At 40.1% G+C, this 27,765-nt stretch overlaps 2 protein-coding genes across 7 annotated transcripts in view; one reads left to right on the forward strand and one right to left on the reverse strand.

The window, feature by feature from the left end:
- On the reverse strand, positions 1-27,416 carry TMEM204 (transmembrane protein 204). The gene is made up of 3 exons (XM_053958118.1): positions 26,449-27,416; positions 14,260-14,415; positions 1-2,185 (listed from the first exon to the last, which is right to left on the reverse strand). Exons 1-3 carry the CDS (start codon positions 26,726-26,728, stop codon positions 1,941-1,943), a joined length of 681 nt encoding a protein of 226 aa, XP_053814093.1. The 5' UTR covers positions 26,729-27,416; the 3' UTR covers positions 1-1,940.
- IFT140 (intraflagellar transport 140) overlaps positions 1-27,765 on the forward strand; it is an 83,392-nt gene that overhangs the window by 39,945 nt on the left and 15,682 nt on the right. The gene's annotated exons all lie outside the window — the stretch shown is intronic.

The raw sequence follows: 27,765 nt of genomic DNA on the forward strand, positions 1-27,765 counted from the left end.
TGAACATTCACAATTTTATTTATACATCTAAAATAATCACACGAATACTGAGTGTTACAGATTTACCAACCACATAGCTGAATGCTAAATTCACATGTACATTATTATAATATGGATATTGCAATATTAGAGGAAATAATATAATGTCTCTTAAATACTCCAATATTTTATTTTAAAAACTGCTGCATTTAATCATAACATATTATTTCTGGAATTCTTTTTTTTTTTCCCAGAAAATGAATGCAGGCAGATGAATACTAATCTTAGTTGGTTTTTACAAACCTACTGCTAGAAGAAACTCTTTGTCAGCTTTATGGTATTTCTCCTGACAGTCTAGAGCAGTGCAGTTGTTCTAGAGGATCAGTCTCTGTGGAATGTTGCTCATTTGGAACATGGTGCTAAGCAGCAGTTGGGGTTGAGTTTCTTATCACATCCAAACTGAGTGCAGAACAGAACTCAAGAGCCAGCTTGATGATCACATTTTAACAAAGTGTGGAAATAGTGATAAAGAAGCAAAGCAGTGTACTCAGCTGGGAGTAACACAGCAGTCCTAAGGAATTGGTAACATCCACAGCTCATGGTTCCTCAAACCTATCACTAATTGTGCTTAGAGCAGCATTCTGAGAGCACTTACATACCTGTCATTGCTTCAGGATCCTGTATCCCACGTATTTCTGCATAATAGTTTTTGATGTGTTGTTTTTCTTTCTGAAAATTGTATGCATATGGCTTTTTTGAGGCCATGTGCTTTTCAAGGTAAGGCTTATAAACATTATACAGAATTCTAAAGGCATTAACTTTTCACTTCATTATCATATTAAGTTATCAGGCAGGTTGTTTTTAAATCTCAAAGTCCTGAAGTCCTGTATATTTGTCTTATTCTCCAGTCTGGGTTCTTGAGTGGCAGCTCTATTCTCTATTATTCCCTGTGTTATGTGGCTCTGAGCACTGCTGGGCAGAGCTGGTGTCCTGCCATAACATTCTAATGCCACAGAAAATGTTATAACTAGCTGGAGAGAAAAGAAAACAATTTGGGCTGGAATATTCCTTTCTTATAATAGTTCCCAACAATGTAATTTAATCATATATCTGATTGTTAGGGAGTTCTGGTAGCCTCCTGTGGACATTTTCCCTCAATGTAATATTTGAAACATTTTTTTCAGCAGCATATGTGGTCTGTTCTAGCTGCGTACCCTTCTCATTTTTAGTGTCTGTTTATGCGTAGGACACCAGCAAACCTGTGCCTCTGGATACAAAAGAAATGTCTGAAAAAAAGAAAAGAATGTCTGAAAAAATGCACCTTAATTCTTCTGCAATCCCTTTATTTACATAAGAATAGTTAGAGTTGCCTTTGCTTTTTACTCTCTGGTCTGTTCTGGGGCTGGGAGCAGGTATTGCAGCTGATGAGAATCCGTTCCTTGTAGAGAGGTGAATAGAAGGAGTAGAAGTCATGAAATTTAGACAGCTTTTAAACCCATCACTTAATCTATAGTGAGTTTTCTGCTTTCTCAGATTGCCTGTTAACTCCCAAGCTATTGTCATTGGTCTCCTATAGCTTTTAGTTTTATTTTTAAGAAGCAGGAGAACTTGATGCCGACAGAGAAAATGTATTTGGTTCTCTCTTTCCTGTATTCTCATTGCATACACATGGTATCTTCTCCAGCTGACCCTGCTGCCACACAGCCAACCCAACAATTCTTTGCTGTACAGCAGAAGGAGAGTGCAATATAATATTTTATATATTTATCTATATATATATATAATTATGTGTTTTATACATATGTATATAGATGGAGCCCATCTGAATAATAATCGAGGGTCTCAGCTCACACAAGTGAACGTTGTGAAGTCTTTCAACTCTTAAATTATAGCATATATTTATAGAAAATAACTACAATGCAGATCTCCTTGGAGATCTTTCGCCTTTCAGCTGTGCTCTTTCAGCATGGTGACTCAACATAGTCATTTTCCAAGCCCTGGCGAAAGCGAGCGGTCAGGGTACGGCTGATGACAATGACCCGGGGCGCCATGCAGTCCTCACGCCTGTGGAGGATGTTCCAGATTAGAATGGCAGCTGCCAGTGTGGCCAAAAGGCAGGCTCCAATGTTCAGGTAGCAGGACCATGAGAGGTTGGTGTATGGTCCGATACGGTAGAACGTCACCAGCCCGATAACCAGAACAAAACCTGCAAACAGAATGGCAGAGTTATGTTTAATGAGTTGTTCTCTTGAATTTCTGTAGTGGCAAAATGCCACAGAATCTCAACATTTACAGACTCGCTCATAAGTCTGTAGAGCCTTTCCACCCCTATTATGATGTGCTGGATGTGTTTTTGAAGGCATATTTGAGCCTCATGATACATTCAAAGAGTGCCTTAAACAGAGGCTCAATATTAAGTGCTAATCCGTTCACTCTAATTTAAATTTCTTACACCCACTGACCTGTATTTCACCTTGGGTTTTTTCCCCCATGCATTTGAATCACTTACACAGATGTCCTTTTTCTTACTCCCATTGCCAAAAGAGAAAACAGCTGTATTAATGATGATAATAATTTTAAAATATTTTTTCCACAGTATATACTCTTATTCTGTAATTTTAAAATGTTTATTAAGGCAGGCAACTATGTAAACTGCAAAGATGATGAATTGTGACATTCACATTCTCTAGACAGAGACATAATTCTGTCTCTCAAGAGAAACACAGAGAGAAGAAAACAATCTTTATCTCTACTCCTTTGTTTTCTCCATTTGGAATTTAGTATAGAGATTGTTTACCTGAAGTGATTTCTTAATTAGATTCTAGTGAAGGTTGTTTAAGTTCAATAACCAATTAGATCCAGCTGTGTCTCAGACTCTCAGCTGGCAGTCACGAGTTTGTTAGTTAGTTGATAAGTAAGTAAGAAGTATGTATGTAGAATAAAATAGTCTCTCTTTAAATAGTATATTAATGTAATATAGTATAGTTTTAATAAGCAGATCCTTCAACCTTCTAATCTAGAACAAACATCATCATTTCTTCCCAGTCGGGGTTGCCTTTTTTACTATAATGAATAGCTAAATATATTACAGAAATAATAAAAAGCAATGTACAGAAACTTTAAAAAAGGAAATGTAAAATAAATGGAACTTTGTGGTCCTACTTTTTCCTGCTGGAAAAAGGTGTTATGAGGCAGAAGTAATGTCATGCCTCCAGAAGCTACTGAAGGCAAAGTTTCTATTGTCCTCATAACTTTAAGCACAGTACTAAGTTCCCTAAAAGAGAGGTAATATTAGAGTAATAACAATGCACTTGTCTAGCATTTCCATTCAGATGTCACAAAGTGATTTGCAAAAAAAACTAAAAAAAGGAAAAGTTTCTCAGTCTCTTTGGTGGTTACATTACTGATGAATAATAGTAATGTTATTTCAGAAGTGAGGTGGGGTAACTGTTCTAGCCATGCAGGAGACCTATGTTAGGTCAAGGGGCAATCTGCATCCCTTTACACCTCCTTTTTTATGTTACACCTGCCCATTCCTTGAAGAATGCATTGATAACCACATGATTACTTTTCTGCCCTCTGTTTATTGTACTATCAGAGAACCTTACAGTCCCAGGATGGTTTGGGCTGGAAGGATCCTTAAAGCTCATTGCACTCCACGCCCCGCCATGGGCAGGGACACCTCCCACTATCCCAAGTTTTCCCAAGGCCTGTCCAACCTGGCCTTGGACACGGCCAGGGATGGGACAGCCACAGCTTCTCTGGGCACCCTGTTCCAGGGCCTCCGCACCCTCACAGGGAACAATTCCATCCCAATATCCCATCTAACCATGTCCTCTGGCAGTGGGAAGCCATTCTCCCATGTCCTGTCCCTCCATCCCTTGTCCCAAGTCCCTCTCCAGCTCTCCTGGAGCCCCCTTAGGCCCTGGAGGGGGCTCTGAGGTCTCCCTGGAGCCTTCTCTTCTTCTTGAGGCTGAACATTCCCAGCTCTCCCAGCCTGACTCTGGAGCAGTGGGGCTCCAGTCTAGTCTCTCTTCTGTACCTATTGTCAAACAAAGCTACTTTTCAGCTTTTTAAAAGAAATTCATGGATGTAATTAGATTGAAACAAACACAAAGGGACAAATATGTCTCACTAACCAAAAAAATGTTTTCTCTTTGTTATCCTACACACTTCCTTAACTGCCACCATAACAAAGGAATCTCATTGCCAAAATGACCCCTTCCTGAAGGAAGACTGGAATAAATAAATATCCATGAACTGCCAGAACATATCTGGGCACCATCTTACTAAGTTCATGGGCAAGGAGAAGTCAAGAGCAAGTCCCAGTTGCTGCATGCTGTTTTCTCAGTTAGCCACAGTGTCTGCGCCTGCAAACACTCTCCCTGTGGATACATGGCAAGGACCCTGGCCCTGGTCCTTGATTTTCCATGAAAGAGCACATCCTGTGTGTGCATTGTATCACATTTTTTTCTTCAAAGAGTGCTAGTAATGCAATGAAGATAGAAAAGACACAAGTTGCATACAGGTAAAAAACACAGAGGTGGGAAATGACATACAAGTAGGAGGAAAAATATCAATCATTACTTAAAGGTGTGACACTTGTATTATTCTGAGGGTCAGTAAAATGAAGGCTGAATCCACCTCCTCATAATACAAACACTGAATGAATATTCCTTCAGGAGCTGTCTGGCATCCTTGGCTCTCCTGTGTCTACCTAGAAGGTGCTTTGTAACAGTTGCTTGCTGCACCTTCTCGTCCTGAGGTGGTACTGTCCCACAGCTGGCTTATGGGAAGAGTAGTTCCTTAATGCTCTTTCCCCACTCTGATGTTAAAAAAGCCAAATGTACCCTGGATGCGTTTTAGGTTGTTGACACAGTTGTAAGGACATAGTAACTCCTTGGTTTTGTCAGTAAATCTGGTAGTTATTTTATGGTTCAGCTTAGTTATAAATAAATAAATTTTATTTGGAGGGAATGTGGCCATATGGAGCACATTGTTGTAGAAATCACTGAACCATACAATAATGATTTGCCATTGCAAATAAAATACTTTCCCTTCATTTCCAGTGTCAGTCTCCAAGTTCAGTTTGTCCTGAGGCACATGGTAGAGAAGAGAGTGGGGGATTAGGTTCTGTTTTGTAAGTGACATCAGATTTTTTTTAAACTTTCCTCTGAGACAGCTCGGTTCCCCATCTGTGGAACCAGGATGATACAACTTCCTGTGTTTATTTTGTATTTCAGAGCACTGGGAGCAGAGCATGCTACTTGTGATATGCTTATAAAGAATTTGGATGTCTACATCTTCATTTAGATCTAATAAGGATGATACACACTGATACTGCTTTGCAATCCACTGTTCAGTGGATGATAAATACCCATTTTCATATGAAGGTAGGAAATCAGGAGGAAAGGAAATGCTTGCACTTCCTGCAGCTGAGTTGACCGGCTTCATCACCTTGTGGTTTAAAACTGGCAGGAAGGAGGGTATTGATATAAATCAAGAGACCCTTCTTGCTTAGTCTGGCACATGAGAAGGCTTTGTGTAATCAGTTTTCCTTTCAGATTTTTTTTTCCTTTCAGAACACTTTCACAGGGAATCCATAAAGTTTTTTTTTTGTTTGTTTGTTTGTTTTTTTTGTTTGTTTTTTTTTTTTTTTTTAAGTGTGAAGAAAATCATAAAACCTTAAGCAGGAGGAATTTTGAGCAGGAGCTGTTTGGACCAGTGACCACTCACAGGTGCCTCTAAGGGACAGTTATAAATATTAACAAGTGTCTACTTCCCACTATCTTGCAGTATTTTTTTGAGGCTCTCTTGGCAGAGGGACACAGGTTCAGGAATACCAGTTACGCAGAGTAACCCTGATGCTATGTTGTGCCTTGCAGCTTAATTCCCACTGTAGGAATATTTTCAATATTTAAAAGTTTTTCCAAATACCCAGCTTTTAATGAAATTATTTTGCTCTTTCTTGCTTTTGTATTACTTATGGCAAATTACTGTCCTAAATGGCTTAACATCTCCATGTTCTATCTGATGGAGCAATTATCTGCCAGGGAAAAGCACTAAGGCTTCCTTCCAGGTCCCCAGATAAAGCTATTTTTGCTAGAAGGAATATTTTCCTTCACAAGCCCTTTGCCTGAACCCTGCTCACATGAGCAGCCAGTCATGCAAGAGTCTTTATCTCCTTTCCCAGTTCTGTGCTAATGACTGAGCGCGGTAGAGGGACTGGGTTTGAAAGCTCGTCGAAGTGACAGATTGCAGGAGCCACAATGTGCATTCTGTTTCAGATCCTTTACTGTAGTTTAGACTGGAACTGACATTAAGAACAGACAAACGCATGACAGAAGCAACAGAGGTGGAAGCACGTTACTGTAGAGTTTATATAATTAGTTGTATATGCAAGAGTCACAGAACTCCAGAATAGAAATGTCACTGAGAAAGTTATTTTCCAGCATTCTTATTTCATATTAGCATGGCTTGATATGGGAATTATAAATGCAGGAACTCCAGAGCAAAGGCTGAAGAAATTGTAATAATCCAAAAAGACTGAGTTTGCATAGGATGGTGCATTTCAAATTTTGATGAATGTTGCTTTTGTGAAGATGATGATGTACGGAAACCCCAAAGCTTGCTTGGATGGATTTTGTCTGTAACAGCTTAATCAAACTTGGACTTCTTGAAGCAAAGTGTTCCAATGTGCTACATATGTTTTCCTTGCCCTTAGAAGAGTCTTGTTGTATACTAGCCAAGAACTGGGGTGGAACATTTAGTCTGTTCTCTAAATGACTGGGCAAAAACACGCAGTTCGCATATTTGTGCCGTATAATACTTAGAAGTATCCCTATAATAATTAACCTTGTTGCAAGAATAGTCTCCAGAGCTGACTGTGGTGACTTTTCCCTTTTTAGACAGATATTTGTAACAATGTCTGAATTCAGTTTCAATATTCTAATAAAACACCTAGAGGAAAACAGTTGGCTTCTCAGAATATGTCCCATAAACAGCTCTACTAAAAATAACTAGAAAATTACTCTCTTTGCCATCAGGATTCCTGAGCTCACAGTGTGCAATACAAGTTGACAAGGGCTGTAGAAGGGACATATCACTTTAAATTTATTTATGAAAATATTGACCATTTTCATCTGATTTTGTTTCTTTTCTGTTTTGTAGTGATGACAGGACTTTGAGATGCATGGCTCAATTTCCCTGAATTAATTTAAGTACATCAATCAATTTCAGATAATTTTACTGTATATTGTCTCAAGACTGCACAGAGGCCACAATTTCACTAAAAATCCTGATAAGATTACTTGAAGTGCTCATTTTTCCCATAGAAATGCTGTTTATCTCTAGCTGTTTCCCATCTGCAGCAAAACAAGCTGGAAGGGGGGTGGCTTTTCCGCTGGGGAAGGAAACAGATAACGAAGTCACTCAGAAGACTTCTGGTTGGAACAGTATTGACTGTGGTAGTGGGGGTAGGTTAGGAGAATGTTACTTTTTGAACTTACATTTCAGGTCTGTATGCTGGATTTCCTGTTTGAGGCTGGCTGCAAGCCAACTACAGAATTCTAGCATTTTAAAAGAACTCTAATAGTCACTTTTTTATTTCTGTGATTGTTTGTTTGTTTTTTTATGACACCCCTAGATTCTTACTCTTCCTTTTTATTAGTGTACTGATAGTGCATTTGAAGAAATAGACATTGTTTTTTCTAGTTTACCAGAAAATCTGTATTGGGATTTATAATCCTCCTCTTCACAGCTTGTCCTGGAGGATGGCTTTTGATGTCAAGAAAAGGGAGAAGAAGAAAAATAGAGCAGCCAGAGTGTTGAGAATCCACCACCCATTCTTGTGCAGAACTGCAAACAGGGAAGGGAAATATTTCACTCCTTTTCTGTGTACCCCACCAAGTTGCACAGGGACTGATTTAGCTGTGATAAGTCACGTGCCTGAATGGGCTATTTGTAGGAGCTCAGCTGTATTTATCAACATGAGATAGAGTCACAAAGTGATTCCTATAGGACTTACACAAATTATTTATTTATAAATACCTTTTCTTGTACCAACTTGGCACAAAAGGAGATGTTATAGTTGAAGGCAAATATGGGACCTCTGGAATAGTCACATGCTCTTCATTGTTACACTAGGCTGGATGATGCTTTGGTTTCTAATGCCACAAGGAATTAGAGTGTGACCTTTAGAGTCAAGTGACCTTTGAGGTTTCAGTTGTGCAATAATTTGTTTGAGGTTGTGGGTTTTTTTTGGTTTTTTTTTTGTTTTGTTTAGTTCTAATTTAAAATTTCCTTCCAAGGATTTTGGTAGCATGTAACATCTTAGAATTAAACATGTGAGTAGCACAGCATATCAGGTGCAATGAGACCCTTTTATTGCTCACTTTTCTGAATTACAAGGGTTTTCCACTTGTGTTCTTTGAGTTCATCAGTCCTTGTCTTTAACCGGAAGGGAGATTTAGTCAGTGTAAGGCAGTGAATCCTACCTTATGTTGGAAATCTTTAACCAGTTTAGGTTCATTAACAGTAAGTTGCTTGTTTGTTACTTTTTGGAGGTTTCCTTAGAAATTATGCCAGTCTTTGAATGGAATGGCGAAAAGTATTGCCAGTGAACTAGGCATAATTCCTCTTGGGCAGTTGTTTAAACAAGGAGGAATGTGCAGACTGTCACACTTGATGTCGACTGTTAGCTTTGCTTGGCCTCTTGGGTTCTGAGGCAGCTCGAGCCAATTAAAGCTCTGCTTTAATGTAGTAGGCCTAATATCAGGCACAGCAATGGGATTCTCTCTGGAATCAGAACCATGGAATGTTTTGGGTTGAAAGGAATCTTTTAAAACCATCTCTTTCCAACCCTCTTGCCACTATCCCACTATCCCAGGTAGTGGGACTTCCACTATCCCAGGTAGCTCCAATCCCCACTCAGCCTGGCCTTGGACACTTCCAGGGATACAGGGGCAGCCACAGCTTCTCTGGGCAACTCTGTGCCAGGGCCTCCCCACTCTTACAGGGAAGAATTTCTTCCTAGCATTTAATCTAAATCTTCCCCTTTCCAGCTTAAATCCATTCCCCTGTGTTTGCTGTCCGTCCATGTAAAAAGTCACTTGTGTCTTTTCTTAAGCACCCTTTATGTACTGAAAAGCCACAATAAGTTTTCCCCAGAACCTTCTATTCTCCAGGCTGAACACCCCAAGCTCTCCCAGCATGTCTCTGTAGCAGAGGTGCTCCAACCCTTGGAGCATCTGTATTGCCTCCTCTGGGCCCACTAATAGGTCCTTGTCTGTCTCATGCTGAGGATCCCAGACCTGGCTGCAGTGCTGCATGTGGGGTCAGCCTGAGCAAAAATACCCTGTGCAGAGAGAAGCAGTCATTGACGGGTGATCTTTTTGGACGTTTCAGCGTCATCTTCCGCTTTTATTGTTCAAGTGTTCTGTTCTTCTCTGGATACATCTGAGGATAAGAGCTGCGTAATTGGATCCAGCAAGGCAACTGGGTTTGAAACCCAGTTTCAAAGTTTTAGGAGACACCTCCATGTATATATATGTGCATGCTCATAAGCAATAAAGTGAATATTTGAGTTGAGATACTTTCAGTCTCATATACTTTTCTTTGCATTACATGTTCCTTATGCTTGCATATCCAAATTGTATTTATCTGTTAATAGATTTTTTACTGTATTTCTGATCAGAATATGTGCCCTTGACATTGAGATGCTAAAAGAACCTGCCTGCTGCTCTTATCAGAGTTTAGCCTTAAAGAATACAGGCAGATCTTCTTCCTGCTGCAGCTATGCCAGATGAGGAGTTCACCACACTTCTTGTGAGCTACCGTCCTTCCCAGTTTGCTGGTTCAGCTGCTCCCAGGAACCATTTCTGACAAAATAAATGAGATAGCTATGCAGATTTTAGGATCTTTGCAAATGTGGTTCTTTTTGCAAATGTGTGAAAGCAAAATCACTTTACTGTGATATTTGTGGTCTACATAAAGAATGGGGAAGTTTGGCAGTGAGGGTGAAATAAAATTGACAAATAATGAAAACATTTAGCACAAATCAAATCTCTATTATGTTTCTAAATGAAAACATTTAGCACAAATCAAATTCTCTATTTTTGCTATGATTTTTAGATTACTTAGAGCATCTCATTTACTTGCTTCCTTTTCAGGAAGTTTTAGGTTTACAGTTCCATAGACTTCCATCTTAGAACAGATCTGGCTTAGGGTATTATGAAGCAAAAAGGTGGAAGGAAGTAATACGGAACTGAGGATCACACTGCTATCAGGAATATCTTCAGCCATGTTTTCCAGTGGCTGCTGTGCTGTTCTTTTCTACATAGACATTTTCTGAATATCAACTGATCTAAAGTGGTTGGAGAAGATGATTCAAAAATTGTCTGATTTAGTTTTAAGAGCACAGAAATTAAAGTATGCATGAGCTCAGCTTTTCCATGATGCATTAGGGGTCTGGAGTGAAACACTTTAATCAGAAAAACATGTTGGGCAAAGCTGGAATGCAATGCTTGAAATTTAGGAAAGATGAGACTAATTTATTTGGCTGTAAATGACAGGCTCAGTGGGAACATGAAACCTTTTAATCTTCAGGATGTTATGTATTAAAGTTATTTAATGCTGAAACCAGACTGGCAAAATATTAATCATGATTCAGGTTTATTGCAGTCTTGGACATTCAGAAAGCAGGATGAGATCTAATGTAAAGGATGTTCTATCCCAGATTTTTCCTATTAACTTTCTAATACTTCTCTCTTAAGTTTGTGATAATCATCACTGGACAAGATCAAGACTTGGCTGGAGCCCCTTAAGGTCTGATCCTGTCTGGGAGGTTAATGTTTATAATATTTCAATATCCTCTGAAGTGCTTTTTCTTCCCTGTGCTGTTAGTATAGATTTCCCTTTCCAACAGCTCTTCTCTTGGCTGTTATCCATCCTATATTCAGCACATGGAGTTTGTAACAGGTCCTTGGAAAAAACCAGAAACCCCAAAACCCTCTAGAGGGAAATTTCTGAGTGTTGACACAAAATTCCATGTACAATACTGGTTCCATTTTCACTAGGAGCCTTTTCCAAAGCAAACAGATCGCTTTCCTGTTAATGGGGAGGTGTGAGGCTGTGACGCTTTGGAGCTGTGTGAATCCCGTTACTGTCCCAAACAGCATTGCTGTTTCCTCTCTTCTTTGCTTCCTGGGGCTTGATTCTGTGTCAGAGGTCCATCCTTTTTGAATGGCTGTCAAATGCTTGTGCAGGTGGCAGAAGTGAGGAAGTGGTGGAGTCTGGAGCCACTGCAAGTTCCAGTGGATCTAAGATCATTGATTTGAGCTTGTGATAGACTTTGGAGATAATATTTAGCACTCTTAGATTTCTAAGCCAACAAGGACTTTTGTTCAGGCCATGGGAAACTATAATGAAATTCATGGTTTCAGCTGAGTAAAAACAAGACAATTGTGGGTTGAACCTTTCCCCATAACACAAGTTTTCAGTCCACCAGTGACCACTGTGGTTCTCTTCAGCACTTGTTGGCATTTTCCAGGATGAAAGGTAGAGATCATGGAGAAGTTGGAATTAGAGGAAATATGATTCAAGAAAATTTCTGAAATTACTGAAAGGATGAGGAATTGCAGAACAATTCTTCAGATCCTTTGGGTTTTGAAAAGGACAAAACAGAAGGTTGGTCCTAGTGTTCTTTCATTTGAAAGTGTGAAAAACAGAAATTACCCAACCAGTGCTTCAGAAATGTTTAATAAGGTCTAAGTTTGTTTATTCTTAAACATTACCTGCCCTTCCCACACAAATGATCTGTCCGACCTAAATACCTTGGCTTTAGCTCTTCAAATAAAGCAGGAGAGAGCCTCGCAGGGGTTTCTCTTGGATTGTTTGCATGGGACAAATGCTTTTAAATACAAGTGTCATATTTACTGTTCTGATGTTTTTGCTCCATATTGCTCCTTTTCTTTGAGAATGACTGAGAAGTTACTGTCTCAGAGTGGAGACTCAGAGACTGAAAATCACCTGTGGCTCATATGATGTGTGGTGGCCACTGTCTTCCCCTTCAATATAGAACTCTCAGTCTCCAGATGCAGCAGCAGCCCTTCATCAGAGCAGTGGAATTTCTGGGCTTTCTTACTGCACAGGGGTTTTGTCTGATTTCAAAGACACTTAATCTATAATGTCTAAAATGCTGTCGCCTGAGCCCAGTCCAGGGAGTTTAGCGAGTGCAAAGTCCTGTTTAGTGAGTGCAAATTCCCAAGGAATCAGCAGTTGGTGTACCATTTTTCTGGAAAACTAAGGAGGTCTCCAAGAAGTCTTATTTTATATTGGGTTAATGCAGATATAATGATTTCTTCCGACTTTTTTCAAAAGTATGCATTCTAGAAGACTTCAGGTGATTGTTCTGGATATCAGGAAGGAACTTGTTTAAACATAAAGTTACAATAAGATAATGAGATGTAAAATGAATATTATGACTTCAAGGCAGAAAACCATCTGATGATGGTAATGGAAAGTGTGGCATAACTGCAAAGGGGGATGGGGAATGGGGCAGAGATAATCACTGTGTTATTTCTGCAGATTCACACAGAACAATGTCTGTCCTTATATCGTCACAGGCTGCCAGCTCCATCCCTTCACACCTTTTCAACATGGGCTCCTTGATCCGAAAGCTTCTTCAGCCATTCTCATTAGTGTTTTGTTAATCATTCTGACTGTGGCTTTTCTCCCATGTCCCCTCCCAGTACTGGGGATTTCAAGGTTCAGCTTGCATAACAGGTAATAGCAGGCATTTCCTCCTCCTGTGTCGGGATATCCTGGCGCCCTTCAGTCTCTCTCTGACTGTGTTTAAAACAGACTCCAGCACAGGAAAAAAAAAAAAAAAAAGAAAAAAAAAAAAAAAAAAAAAAAGCCCAGTCTAAAATTAGCAGCCATGGTAAAAGAAAGGCCCATGGCTGTCCCCTGTGCTGTTTGTCAATGAAACAACACATCCAAATAGGGCCAGAATGCATTTCCGCTCTGGAAAAACAGGTCGAGTTTGGAGAGGATGGAAGAGTACAGCAGGCACCACGCTGATAGTCAGGGAGAACTATCCAGAAGGTATCCACAGTTACACAAACACTAAGGGGCTGTAGGGAGGGCTTTTATGGCAAGGCTGTATATCTGTCTTTTGGAAGCACTGTCTGGTGCTTCAAGCACTTGCTGCACCTGGAAGATGGATCAGGTGCTCTGAGGGTTACAGAACCTCTGCAGTCTCCTCCTCTCATCTGGATTTCAGGTTCCTCACCCTTAGTAGACCTGAAAAAGCCTAACAATTTTATTGCTGTGAGACTGTACTTAAATGACCTAGGCCAGATTCTGATCTTGCATTTTTGAAAACCTGAGGTCTCAGTAGTTTTATGCCATTCTTAATATTCAGAGTTGTTAAAGTCGAAATTAAAACTTTAAATAAAATGGTGTTGCTTTATTATAACCTGTTCTTTACATTAATAATATATATGTGCATATATATAAAAAATGGTTTTAATATTTTTAATCTGATTTTGTAATCAGCTTGATTGTTACTCCATTAGTGACAGTTTCCTGCATAGATATCATATAGGATTGGATTCTTATTGTAATGAATGCTGAAGTTACTTACTTTATGTAATAGTGAAAGGTATTATTGCAGAATGTTTACACTTTGTTGCCACTGCTGTCAAAATGGAATTGTGATAAACCCATTTCCTCTTTTCCTCGTGCAGTTCTGTATACAGTCCATGAGAATTGCTGTGGGAATTTTATTTATAGCAGTCAGTGGTATGAATTGACTTTGGCTTTCTTTGCTGGATTACAGATGTATCTGTTGTCAAAATCCAGCTGATGGTCACTGAGTAAAATTCAATTAGCTAAAATAAAATAATCATGTTTCAACAAGGCTTCCACTCTGCTTTCTTGAGTTCCTTGAGTATATTTTGCCCTGCTAAATTGTGGGATTATGGTGTATCCAATTTGTTTCTCTTATGTTTGCCTTCCTGGTTTCGTAGGAAATAATAAAGGCTTGGGGTTTTTTTGGTTGGCAGAAGCCTCATTATGATATATCCCAGATAAAAGCTTCTATTTATGTACTGCAGAATCTCACGTGGAGAGCTTGTCGGAGACAATGAACTTGCTTTTAGATATAAGCCTTTTTGCTATTCTTTGTCACTTGAAAGATTTATAAAATAAGAAACACTTTTCCACCTGGGTTTAATAGAGACTGAGCACTTTTCCATCAGTAGAAAGAAGTGGACTTACTGGCAAGTTGGAACACAGCAGCTATGGCCTCCTCCCACCACTGGGTATCCTGGGAGATGATGGGGAGCTCCATCAGCCCCAGGACGAAGAGGAGCTGGCCGGCAGTCAGAGCCACCGTGGCAATGAGGTTGCAGGCACGCATCATGTCAAACTGCACTAGGAAAACAGAAGCAGCATAAAGTTACAATAATATAAAATTGTGGAAAAGAAAATCCTGACTGACCAGGAATATAAAGTTTGTCAGTCCACAGAAAACAATTCTTAGACAGCAGTCCCTTCTCCCAGCAATCCCTTGTTGTAACTGCCTTCCTTGCGGTCTGATTAAGAAAGGATTTTCTTCAGGATATGTATTGATTCTTTCCTTTAGTTGCACAGAATCCCATAAGTATTGCTTCAGTGCAATGGAACTGATGCAGCTAATTTGCTACAAGCAGCTAATTTCCCAGAATGGCCCACTGGTGATGCTGGAATTCTCTTCACTGAAGATTCTACCTAATCCATAGTCAGAGTTGTTTGGGGCAGGATTGATGTTTGTTTTTTGTGTGACACAGAGTGAAATGGAACCATAAGTAGTTTTTCAAGGCCCTAAAATAATAATCATTGCTAAGACAAACCAATAACACCCCTGAATTTCTTTTTCCCCTAGTCCATCTGTATTGTCCTAAAAAAACATCCTGTGGATTTTAATGCTCAGGTCTTCCTGGTTTACAGAAGCTTTGTATAGAGGATTCTTATTTTTTACTTTTTTTATCATTTATTAGTCTTTGGGATACACTGCAAAGATCCTTATATTTCCATCTGTCTAATGAGAGAGATGGTTGTAATGAAGATGTCAAGGCTTGGCAGTTCTGAATGAGATGTTAGGGCATAATCTGCATCTACATGTAAAAAGCTACCTTTTTAAAAATAGAGTGTGTGTGTGTATAAATATATATATATATATATATATATATATATATATATATATATATTTAATATTTATTTGTGTGTATATATTTATATATCTATATGAAGTTCCTGTATATCTAACAGTGAAGTTGTGGGAGTACATTGTGGAGGTCTACTATTGACGACCCGGCCAGGACAACAATACTGATTAATTTCAGTACAAGGAATTAAGGGATATCTCTAGATCAGCTCCCCTGGGCCTTAAGGGTGATTTTAAGTTTTCAGACATCAATTGGAAATATCATACAACAGACACAAACCGATTCAGGAAATTTCTGAAGCATGTTGAAGGTAACCTCGGGTGCAGGGACTGGAGGGCCAACTTGAAAAGGTGCCTTCTGAGATGTGCATTTTGTAAAGAGAGACTTGTGGACAAAGTGGTGACCTCTTAATAGGGCAGGAGCCAGCACTTCTAAAGCATAGGGAATCATGCAAGCAGGAAAGAAGGAGGGCCTGGCTGAGCAGGGATCTTCTTGAGCTGAAAAGGAAAGTGTACAGGCCAGAGTCTGTACTGAACACCATGACAGGGAGGATGACAAAATAAAAGCGACGTTGAATGATGGCAGTATGCCCAGGGCACAGTGACCAGGATGATGAAAGGCCTCGAGGGTAAGACATGCAAGGAGTAGCTGAGATCATTTGGCCAATTCAGCCCGGAGAAGAGAAGGCCGAGGGGTGGAGGGGTGACCCTGTTGTATTCTGCACAGTGGGGAGGTGCTGATCTCTGCTGTCTGGTGCCAGGACCTGAGGGAATGGCTGGAGCTGTGTCAGGGGAGGGTTATGTTGGTTATTAGGAAAAGATTCTTCCTCCAGAGAGTGGCTGGGCACTGGAATAAGGTCCCCAGGGCAGTGGTCATGGCCTCAGGGCTGCCAGAGTTGTGTAGGATGCACTTAGTGATATGTTTTAGTTTAAGGTAGTCCTGCAAGCAACAGGGAGCTGAACACAATGATCCTTGTAGATCCCTTCCAGCCTGAGATAATCTATGATTCTCTATTAAAGAACAAATGCAACAATGATTACAGACACAGACATCTGCAGTCTTGGCTAGAAACCTGATTAAAATATGTCTCCCAGCTGGCTACTGAATGGCTTATATCAACTGCAAAGTTGGGTACTTTTAGTCAGACTTTTTTCCTGCTTTTCCTGTTAACCTGATGGATGTCCTGTTTTTATCCTTTTCCTTCTTCTCTAGCAAAAGGTGGGAGTTACAAATATCATTGTTCCACATCGCTTGCTAATGTGTCATTGCTATTGTGAAATAGAAGTAGCACCATGTGTAAGTTGGCATATACTAGAGAAAGACTCTGGAGCAGATTTTTTAGGAGTGTTTTAACTGGCTTTAAGTTTGGTGGATGCATTGACCACCAGAAACTGGTTCCTGATCTTCCAGGGAGACTGCTAGGAAATGCAGAAAACAAAACTTGATATAAACAAGAGTAAATTCAATTGTGTTAATCATGAAGTCTGACCTACTTTTGTGTTTACCCTTTATTTTCCCCTCATAGGCTGTATTCAACTTCCCATGTTCTGAGTAGCAACTCATGATTTAATTTAAATTTAATAAAATATAATATTGTATCGGAGGAGTTAGTTAAGAACTATAGTCCATTAAACTTTTTCCATTGAATAAAATGTTAAGATGATACCAAGTATTTTTGGCTTCTCCTAGTGAGTTAATTTCTGATCAGTTACTCAAAAAATTTGTTCAAAGATTTTGTGTTTAAAACTTCTAAAGTTGCCCTTTTAGCATTGGTAGCATTTTCATCTCTTGCCATTCTTCTTGCAGTAGAGCTTGTTAATTGTATTCAGCCTGAAAATGTGAGGTAATTGTGCTTCCTTACTCACCATTGTGACTTTGCATGCTGTCAGCTCAGCACCTTGTAATTTTATTTTGTACATACCAATCCTAAGCTGAGCCTCTGCACCAGCATCTCTGGCCTCTTTTTAGTGATGACAACCAATGGAGAGTGTAGATTGAGAAGGGGAATTGAGTGTGCAATGTTAAAGTATTTCTTCAGAGCTCAGCCCAACGCCATTGAAGAGGGAAATCTTGTTGAGGAAGGCCAGGCCACAAAGCTGTTCTCCTGCTTGAATGACTGCTTAATCCAGGAATAAATATTTCTAATCTCTTGTAAAACTGACTGCAATATAGTTTTTGTAAAAGCTGTGAAATTTAGTACTTAACTTTGTGCTCTTTTATTCTATTTTAAATTACATGAACAGAAAAAATGCCTCAATAGCCAGCTTTAGTCTATTCTGATGAGTTTTCTATAGATTTAATAATTAGTATAAATTTAGGATCAGCTGTTCAACAATTTCAGCTTCATTTATAGTAGCCATGATTCCAGTAAGTAAGTAAGAGTCAGCAAGATAGAAGCCTTGCTCTTTCTGACTCTTGCCTTTCATCCATTTAGGTTCAAGCATACTATTCTGATTTTCCTCATTTTGGTACTTGGTTTGCATTTCTGAAGTCCCTATAATGTGGATTTTAAAAATTACTCCAAAAGGCCAAAAAAAAAATGATGCATTCTTTTTCTCAGGATAACAGCTCAGCAAAACATCAAGTTCTAAGAGGAAAATGGCATGCTCAGTTAGAATCTCTATTTATATTAGAGAAAACCTAATTACTTATCTAGTCACTTTTTGTGGCCACTGCAGACTTCATCAACTTTTGCATTTTGTTTGTTAATGACAGTTTGTAAACCAGATGGTCACAGTGGGTTTAGTGTCTGCACAGTTACTGGTGGTATTTGTGTTAACCCCTCACTTCTAGAATCTATTGCCTAAGACTGTCATGACATAGCTATTTTGGATATTCTACTTTTTTTGTTTTGTCAAACTCATTATTGTTAATGTCACTTGTCTCTTGAAATTTAACTGTGGTGGACTTCCCTGTGGCCAGAGGTGGATGTTTCCTGTAGTTAGAGGTCAATAATTCCAGCAGAATAGACCTAGACACTGCAGAAGGTGTTAATTCATTTGTGTGCATCTCACAGGTGAAAGAGGGGGGACAAGCCCTCCATCTGTACCTTTTCACCTCCCTTAAGATGCAACTTGGATGTTGAGAGCTAGAAAGGGTTGGAGCTGAATGGCTCCAAAAACTCTGCTCTAAGTATCTGTTGTTCATCAGCATACAGTGCTAGTCTCTGCCTTTTTCCTTCTGGAAGCCCTCTGTGGGCCCCATTTTCTGAGAAGCAGTTAATTCCTGGACAGGATATCCAGCTGGGACTCTTGTACAGCCAGGGATACTGGCTTAATGAATTCTGCCTTGTTTAAAACAGGGATCAATCAAGAGTTAAACCTCAAACTCTAAGGATGAGACCAAGTCAGATTCTTTGTTGTTTTGCTCACTTCCTAAAGTATCCCTATCCATCTGGATTAGAGATGTTAATTTGATTTTCTTATTTACAAGCAGCAATTTTGTTGTTTTGATCCATCATAGCCCCAGAGCTGTTGGTGTTATGTTCCAGGATAGACCCAGGACTGTTTGCAGAAGTAGGTTAGTGATCCTGGAGAGTAATTGCAGTGTTTTGGGATGATGAGGAAGGGCGATCTCACTAGAGGATCACATTATGTTAATTGCTTAAAATGCGAACATTTCTTTCCCTTTTCTGCCTGCATAGAAGGAAAAAAAAACCCAGTTAAGTGGGAATTCAAGCATTTTAATGGTTAAGCAAAATGGCTCAAGATATTTTCATAGCAATCTCAAACTCCCCCTGGGAAAGACCCTCTTGATAAACAAAAATTTTAGTGCAAACTTTAATCCAGCTTCTATGAGGAAGTTATTAAGTGTCCAGCCCTGGGAAGAATCTAGTGGCCATACATTTATTCAGTGCATGGGGACAGTGCTGATTCCCAGCATCTCTGTATGACTTCAAAATCTCCTGATGGCATCTGAGCTGTAGGAGCTGACTGGGAGTGTGCTGTTATCTCTGTCCACTGTGGGACACTAAATCTGTTGCGTCTCAAAAATGGTACTTAAATTCTTAATTTGCTCTTAAACTCTTAATAAATGCAGAATGGATTATGCTCAGCTGAAGGATGGTGCCACCTTAACTTGCTATGAAGCTGATTGCATCTATAATTACATCCATTCTTTGAATCTCCTGAGGGATATTGCTTCTTGGTTTTGTAATGAAATGAATTAGAAAAAAGAAAATATTCTGTTGATGCTGTTTCCTATGGTTCTTGGATTTATTTATTAATCACTTGGTGAATTATTGAGGATGCATACTGACATGTACCTGTTTGTCCTTTTAAGTGCTTCATGTTTCATACATGACATTATTCTGGAAAGGAGAATAAATGGTTGTGTTTCTGAAAAGAGATTTGTAATTGACTATAGATGAAACTGGTAATGCTCCTTACATTTAAGTTGCTTCACCTACTTTTGTTAGAACTCATTTTCAATTTCTTGTAACTGTGCTAGACTTCATCTTCTTGGGCATGTCTGCAGGCTGAGATCATAATCTTCTGATATAAATTGAACTAGATAAGTAATTAGGTTTTCTCTAATATAAATAGAGATTCTAACTGAGCATGCCATTTTCCTCTTAGAACTTGATGTTTTGCTGAGCTGTTATCCTGAGAAAAAAGAATGCATCATTTTTTTGGCCTTTTGGAGTAATTTTTAAAATCCACATTATAGGGACTTCAGAAATGCAAACCAAGTACCAAAATGAGGAAAATCAGAATAGTATGCTTGAACCTAAATGGATGAAATGCAAGAGTCAGAACGAGCAAGGCTTCTATCTTGCTGACTCTTACTTATGGTCCTGCTGTTCATAAACCTGAGTTCCAACCTGGAGAGCTAGATTCAGTATTAATAAATAATTTTAGAAGAAACCCTTAAAATTTAAAAAAAAAAATCACTTCAGTCAAACTTTTGGCAATGAATCATGTGCTTCTTTTGCTTTAGATGTCAGCAAGGGTGAGATGTGCTGAGCGGTCTCTGCAGCTGCCATCAAAATCAACTGAAGCTGTGCCTTGGATACCAAGAGCACTATGAAAGTACAAAGTACAACTGTGTTTCATTTTACAGCACGGGCATAGGAGGTCAGCACTTACTCTTAAAACCATTCTGAGATAATAGGGACAATAAATAGAACCACTGTAATTTATCAGCATCATGCTATGCCTCCCAAACCTGTGCTGTATTTATAAAGTCTTTGATATTTAATTTCTTCTGTCAATTTAAACTTGTGGTATTTGTATTGCTAGTCTCTTTGAGTATGAATTAAGAAATACATGGAAAAACTTTACAAGTATTTGTGAAAGAAACTAAGCCAAATGTTGGCAGTATCTCAGTGCACCTTTGCATGACTGTGTCACTGAGACCATGGGAAGGTTTAAAAAGATTCTTATGTGATGCAAATGTATTTTGATGGTCTGAATAGTCATTAATTTTTTTAAGTGAAACAGATATGAATTTTTTTTTTGCCTTGTACCCATTCCACATGATTATGTTGTTTGCAGGTCTTACTGACTTTGTCCTGAAAAAGGAAGTCTTACCTGCTTGTCTTAAAAAATTTTTGCAAGTAGCCATAGAGCTTTCAGCAACAAGAGTCCTCAGTATGTTCTGTTGCTGGATTAATATCTTAAAAATTATGAATGCATGGATATCTCAAAAATTATTTTGCTTTTTTTCACCTCCTGGGAGGCTTTCTGAAGTATGCAATTTATGCTTTTTTTTTTTTTTTTTCTTAAAAATAGTAATTTAAGGAAGAGGAAGGGAGCAGGGAAACCCAATCTGGTTTTGCATAATTACAGTAATGTTCTGATGTGACAAACTGGTGGAATCTTCCAACCCTTTAGGTATTTTAGAACTTAACCATTCAGCTCATCTAAGTGTGAAACTTCAGATTTGAATATATATTTTGAAAGGCAGACAGATCTTGTTGGAGAGAGTGTGGTTGGTGGGTGTTTTTTTATAACAGCTTCACTTGTTACTTTTGGAGTGAAGACATGGTTCCATTAACTATTTTCAACATAAGCAAGTGCTTATGGTTAAGTGATGGGCCCTTGCAAGCCCAGCATTGACAGCCTTCAATACAGCTTTATTAGACACAGTTTTAATAGACACAGCTATTTCTGATGAGATATGAGTTGTCTAGATAACATGATTTGCTTCTTTATAAACCTCAGCAGGGTATTCTGATAAATGCATTAATCTGAAATTTTCAAAAGCTCCAGAGCCATTTTCACTCATAATCCTTTAATTGATTTCAAAGTCTTGATGGCAAGAATAACCGAAGTCCGATTGCTCTGAAAATATTTCTGTGCAACACTTGTGTATGTACTGCATTGAAACATGTATCAGCTTCATTTTCCTGTCCTGAATCCCAAGCAGTTTTGCACTTTTCCAAAATGAGTACATGAAATTGCACCCTGACATGAAAATGATCATTCACTCTAAATTGAAAAGCCATGTCTCTCAGAATTCATCTGTACTGGCCTCCATCATTAAATTAGTAGTGTCACTTATTTAAATGTTGCTCATATTTCAGATATTAGGATGGGAAATCACAAACCCTGAGCTGCCAGCTGCCCGTGTTGCCTCATCTCTGTGGAACAGCCTGAGCAGTCTATCATGCTATGTATATAATGTGTATAATAAGGTTTGGGGCTTTTTTAAATATGATGATAGTTCCTGTGTTCTCCAGATGCACTTGGCCTCTTTTCTGGGTTTCTATGTATGGAAATATATATATGTAGACAAGTAACACGTTTACAGCACACTCAGCTGCTTGACTCAGCCTGGCTTCCAGCCAGCCAAATTTCAGAGAAATTAGAAATTTTGGAGACATTGGAACTTCATGTAAATGCAGTGGACATGGGCATTAAGGTGAACGGCTGGCTCTGTATCAAACCTCAGCTCCTCATTCCCACCTTGAGCAGCATCCTGCCTCAGCCAGCAAATGTCCCTGTGTCCGTGCGTGTGCAACAATCATCCATCCAGGCTGGACAGGTGTTTACGTGACATCACTGTGGCAGTCATGTAGCTGCTCCTGATGCTGTGCCTCTCCCTGGCATTAATTATACTCCTTGGTAGAACTGCAATTCCCACAGGCAATCCAGCTCTGAGCAGCAGAAGTTGAAACCCACATCCTGCTGTTGCAATTTTCCTTATGTCTCCTGCAGCCCTGAAAAACCCAGTGAGGTTTTGTACTCCTGCCTATTCCTGAATTTCCACATGGTTTCTAATGTTCTTTAGACAAAGAGGGACAAACTGGGACCTCGGTTGATGAATAAATCATCTCCCTGTGCCCATCCAAAGATAGCCTCAGAACACAGCAGGACTTAAGGGTGTATTTGTACCCTACAGTGTGGTTAAAAATATCAAAGTTGATTCCAAGTAATCTAGTGTGTTCGTGCAGTATTGCTGGCATGGTACAAGGTCAGGACCTAGGTGGCTTTGGGAAGGGTTGGCTCTGAGAGGCATCACTGGTGGTGTAGCTGCATATTCTTGCCACTCAAGGTAGCTCACATGTCCCTGTGTGGGGCCACATCGCTGGGTGTGCTGCCCTTGCTCACATGTGACATGGACACAAAGCTCATTGTTGACTGCTCATGTCATGCTGCCTTACCCCAGCTCTTACAGAGGCTGTGAGGCTACTACTTCTGGGCTTTTCTGAAGCATAAAGAGATGCAGGCAAGAGCATAATCTTCCAAAATTTTTCAACAGCTCTGAAACTGCAGCTCCATAATCTTTGTCAAATGTCTTTACCTACACTCAGGTGACAGGAGAGTTAGGCTACCTGGCCAGGTTTCCTTAAAGTGTTTGAAGAGGGGCTATACAACCTGAGTTCTCAGTAAAGAGTTCAAGTTTGTATCATTCAGTGGTTTGTCCAAGCTATAAAAGCTTATATGTATGTCCTCACAGCTGGGCTGATTCTCAACACAAGTGAAGGTTTCAGATCTGAGAGTTTATTACCACTAAAAAAGGAGCAATCTCACCCCTCCTAACACCTTTATCACTTAGTTTTAGCAGCAGCACTTGTTGGACTCTGATACCACTGCTTAATCCAATGGAAAAATATCCACCAAAAACCTTATTCCACCCCATGTCCAAAACTTCCACCCTAACCTGGGGATTCTTTTGCTGTTAGTCATCTGAACCATCACAGAAGCTTTTCAGCATCACAAGGGGTTGAAAGAGAGGTGCAGGGCTGCACAGCAAGAGGGAGAAAGAGAAAGGTAGATAAAGACAAGTCAAAGGGCCTGGGATCTCCACTTCCAGGAACAGTGAGGTTTGAAGGACAGACTTGAAGTGCTTTCCCATGGAATCAGTTGCCCGTGCTTCTGATGCTGTGCCTCGCAGAAGTAGTTCACATTGCAACGCTTCATTGCCTTGTGTTTTTAATATAATTTACTCCTGCCCCAGCTTTCTTTTTGGCTTTTTTTTTGACATTTCTAGGAAGAAATCCTTCCCTATGAGGTTGGTGAAGCCCTGACACAGGTTACCCAGAGAAGCTGTGGCTGTCCCATCTCTGGAAGTGTCCAAGGCCAGGCTGGATGGAGCTTGGAGCAGACTGGGATAGTGGAAGGTGTCCCTGCCCATGGCAGGGGTTGGTATGCAATGGGCTTGAAGATTCTTTCCAACCCAAACCATTCCATGATTCTGTGATTTCAATGGCAGAAAAGAGCAGGCAGATAAAGTCAGTCAATAGCAGGTTCTAAGAATGTACTTCTCTCTGCCAGGGAGGAAGCCAGCTTATAGTAGTGCCTATAGCTGGCTGTTAGATACATACTGCATGTACAGGAGTTTTTAGTATATGGACAAGCAAATTCCCAGAGAGTTTACAGTTTTTCTGTTGAACTATGAGATAAATAGCTTGCTTCTCAAATATGTATGTCTGTATGTGTACATGAGCGAGATTGTGGCCTCTTTCGCATTGCTATTACCAGACCAACTTTTCTGGATTTTTCTACAAATGGCATCCAAAATACTTCGTGGTAACTTCTTATAGTTATGTTTAGATGTATGTATATGCATACTCACACACCCCTGCATATCTGTGATTTATTTACAACTGACAGATGAGGATTGCTATAGGTATTATTAAAATAATGTGTGATTTCTTATTAGAGAAATTCTTTAGGATGACAAATCCATGGATGCAAGATCAGGTTCATATTAACCATGTGTACATCCATGGAAACAAAATTGTCTCAAAAATAAATGCCACAGTCGTATTTTCTACTGAGTTTGTCATGACAGCTGCAGAGGAGGGATTTTCCTTCAAATGCTTTATCAAGATACAGAATTGGCCTTTGTTTACTATTTACTTCCAGATTAAATAGGGAATGGATGCTTTACTCCTATACAGATCAAGTCCCTGGGCTTGAAAAGCCTCCTTTAAATTAGAATTTTAACAGTGGTTGTCAGATAATTCATCTGAGACTTGACCACGCTATAATTATTACTTGGAAATTTTCAATTTTTCTGTCACATTATCCTTCTATTTGACATTAGAAACTGCTGCCCAGATGGTTCTGCCATGAAACTAATACCTGTCATCTGCCTGGCCTGCACACAGCAAGAAATACAAGCTTGTGTGTTAAAAATGCTGCAGGAGCCAAATTTACTGTGCAGGAATTCATTCCAGTATTGGGTACATAGCATGTACTTTTACCGTTTGTGAATGGTACACATGTTCTTCAGGTTAGAATATGGCTTATCAGTATTAATGGGGGAAGTGATTCCAGAGATGAAGCTGCAGAAACACATCAAGGAACTTCTCCCACAGTCTAATCCTTTTTATAGACATCTAATCCATTTTTATTGTTATAAAAAGTTCTTTCAGTTAAAAAAAAAATATTGAAAGGGTAAGGACTTTAGAACATTTGAGAAATTTTCTTATTTTGATTTATGCAGGCTCAGTATTAGCAAATGTTAAAAAAATGTTTCTGTATAATTTTATTGGAAAATATAATGTGGAATGAGTCCACATTAAAGCATTTAAAAAAGACATTCCTCTAATATTTCTTCGGTTTCTCTCCAGAGGGATCTAAGAAACTCCAAGGACCAATTTCTCTTTTTCCACATTTCAAACCATGAAAAAAATCTGGTTTGAAATCATGTGTGTTACAGATGCCATCCCTCAGAGATGCCAGAGCTGTTTTTGAGCATCCTTGAAATCTTGGAAGAATCCTGTAGTCTGTCAAGGCATGGACTTTATAGCCATTTGTTCTGTTAAATTCCATGCCTTGAAGGGTGCAGCGGAAACACTGACTCCCCTTTGAATGGCTGCTCACAGCCCAGCTGCTGAGAGTGGAGGGGGTTTATGGGAGAAACCTCTTGGCATCAGGGTAGCTGTTATCCCAACCACGGTGTCTGCAGGTATTTCGGACAGTCTTTAAGGTCCCTTCCTACCCAAGCCTTTCTATGATCCTGTTCCAGCACAGTTCTGCTCTGTAAGAGCAGGGTTGCACTGTTAATGCTATGAATGTGATACATAAGGTTTATTATTTATTAATCAGTTTTGTAATTCTCATGTTATCCAGTAATTTTCCCTATCTCGGTGTAAGCTATTTGCATTCTTCAGATCCCACAATCTGTGAAAGTGCAAAATGAGTAATACACATGGTGCAAAATACACCATGCGTAATGATTTTTGTAGTCACCAAGTTGTATATTAATTGTATTTTTTCACCAAGAAGCATAGTTACACATTTTAAGACATTTCTTAATTTTACATGTTTTTACCACAACTATTTCTGATATTTCTGCTCTGACATTTCCGACAAAAGCAAACAGAAGGGAGAAATAAGTCAACATGTTGTTCATTGTAATACCTTTTTGGGTTTGGGTGTGGTTTTTGTTGTTGTTTTTTTTTTTTTTTTTTTTTTTTTTTTTAGGGTATTCAGAGCAACTGTGGTTGCTGCTGTATTGAGGAGGAAGGGATATCTTATGACAGGAGCCCAGGAGGGAGAAGTGAGCCCAAGAAGTCTCTGAACTTTGGGCTTACACTTCTTAGATAATTTTTTCAAAGCAGATCGATTCCTGAGCTGTATAAACCAGGCAGCACCATGCTAGTTTTGAGGGGGGGACAAGGAGTTTCATTCACTGGTGGACATCATGCTTCTTATTTTCTGAAATTAATTTATTTGGGAATGAATGTGAAGAGATGTTTAGACTAAGACAGATAACATGATTTTAGGGTTAGGCCATTGAACTCCTGGGGACCAGATGCACCCTATCAATTGTGTCTGCAGAGAAGATAAGAGGCTTCACTTACGTTTGACAGTGCTGCGTGACTCTTGGAACCCAGTCGACTCTGAACCCCAGCCCAGGGCTTCACACTCCTGCTCCTCCCCTTGCCCGTGCCTGGCAGTGGTGCTTGCACCTCCTCTGCTCCGCTCTGCCAGCCAGCACATCCTCCAGAGCCCCACACTGCGCTTGCGCCCGTCCTCCAGCGTTTGGTACACCCAGTTGGGGGTAAAGGCAGCCGCGTTGTTAAGAACGAGTGAGACCAGAGCTACCAACACAGCTGTGGCTACCAGTTTCTGGACAGTCATATCTGACTGTCAGCTTGCTGCCAGTCTCTAATTGCAGTCAACACGAGGCCCCAGTCAGCTGCAGCACATTGAAATTCGGCTGGGAACAGGCGGCTGCGCCGGGTGTTACGGGGCTCTAGAGGACATCACCGTTCATTCTTGAAGTCAATTCCTGAGGGATTGCTGACTGAGGAGATGAGAATTTTGTGAGGTAGATAGGAGAATTCCATAAAATAAGAACACGAAGCTTTGTTACGTCCTTCCCAGGGTCTTTATCCGCCTTCTTGCACTTTGATAAGTAATGCTAGTCTCGTGGTGAACTGGATGACAGGGAGGTCCATTCCGTGTTGGATGGGATGAATCCAGACAGAATCCAGTCTTGGGGCAGGAGAGCCTGAGCTGAGGTGGGGCAGAGGTGGAATGGGATGCTCCCTGTAGCCTGGTGAGTGCTGCGTCCTCCAAGCCAACCAGTGCTGCTCCAGAAGCCTAGGTTTGGTCGCAAACTTCAGAATATCCTGCAAACGGTGACAGATGTCATCCTCTCAAAGCTAAGCCGATCCAGAGGGGAATGCGGTCATCCCAAAGGTGATCTGCAAGTCTGGAGTATCTTGAGGAGGTTGCTCTGCCCTGTCCCTCTCCGAAGAGCCGAGCTGTGAGTGCCGGGACGACAACAGCCACTGCGGTGAGGAAAAGGCCCCCCCACCTCTCCACCAAGAGGAAGTGGCTGTTTTTGTGGCTCGTTTTGGTGAGCCTCAGGGCGTAGTCGACTGAAAAAAAAAAAAAAAAAAAAAAAAAAAAGAGCCACTGCCACGGCAGTCAAACATTAACAGGATGCGTTTCCTGAAAGGAAGAGACTATGGAGACTTCTAAAGTTGTCCCTCCTCCCCTCGGAGAGCCCCCTCCCTGCCTCAAGCCTCCTCCCCTCGCCGCTGCCCCCAGCCGGGACCCGCAGCGTCTCGGAGAGCCCGGGGAGCGCAGCAGAGCTCCTCGGGAAAAGGAGAGAAGGAAATCCCAGCTTCAGCCTTCGGGGCATCAGCTCTGTGGAAGCGAATCGAGGA

Source organism: Vidua chalybeata, chromosome 16 (assembly GCF_026979565.1).
Source record: "Vidua chalybeata isolate OUT-0048 chromosome 16, bVidCha1 merged haplotype, whole genome shotgun sequence".
In the NCBI taxonomy this organism is placed as follows: Eukaryota; Metazoa; Chordata; class Aves; order Passeriformes; family Viduidae; genus Vidua; species Vidua chalybeata.

Coding starts and splice junctions, on each gene's coding strand:
- TMEM204 (XM_053958118.1), bottom strand. CDS start 26,728: ATGACTGTCCAGAAACTGGTAGCCACAGCTGTGTTGGTAGCTCTGGTC. Junction 14,416..26,448: donor GTCACGCAGCACTGTCAAAC/GTAAGTGAAGCC, acceptor CTGTTTTCCTAG/TGCAGTTTGACATGATGCGT. Junction 2,186..14,259: donor TGCTGTGTTCCAACTTGCCA/GTAAGTCCACTT, acceptor TTCTGTTTGCAG/GTTTTGTTCTGGTTATCGGG.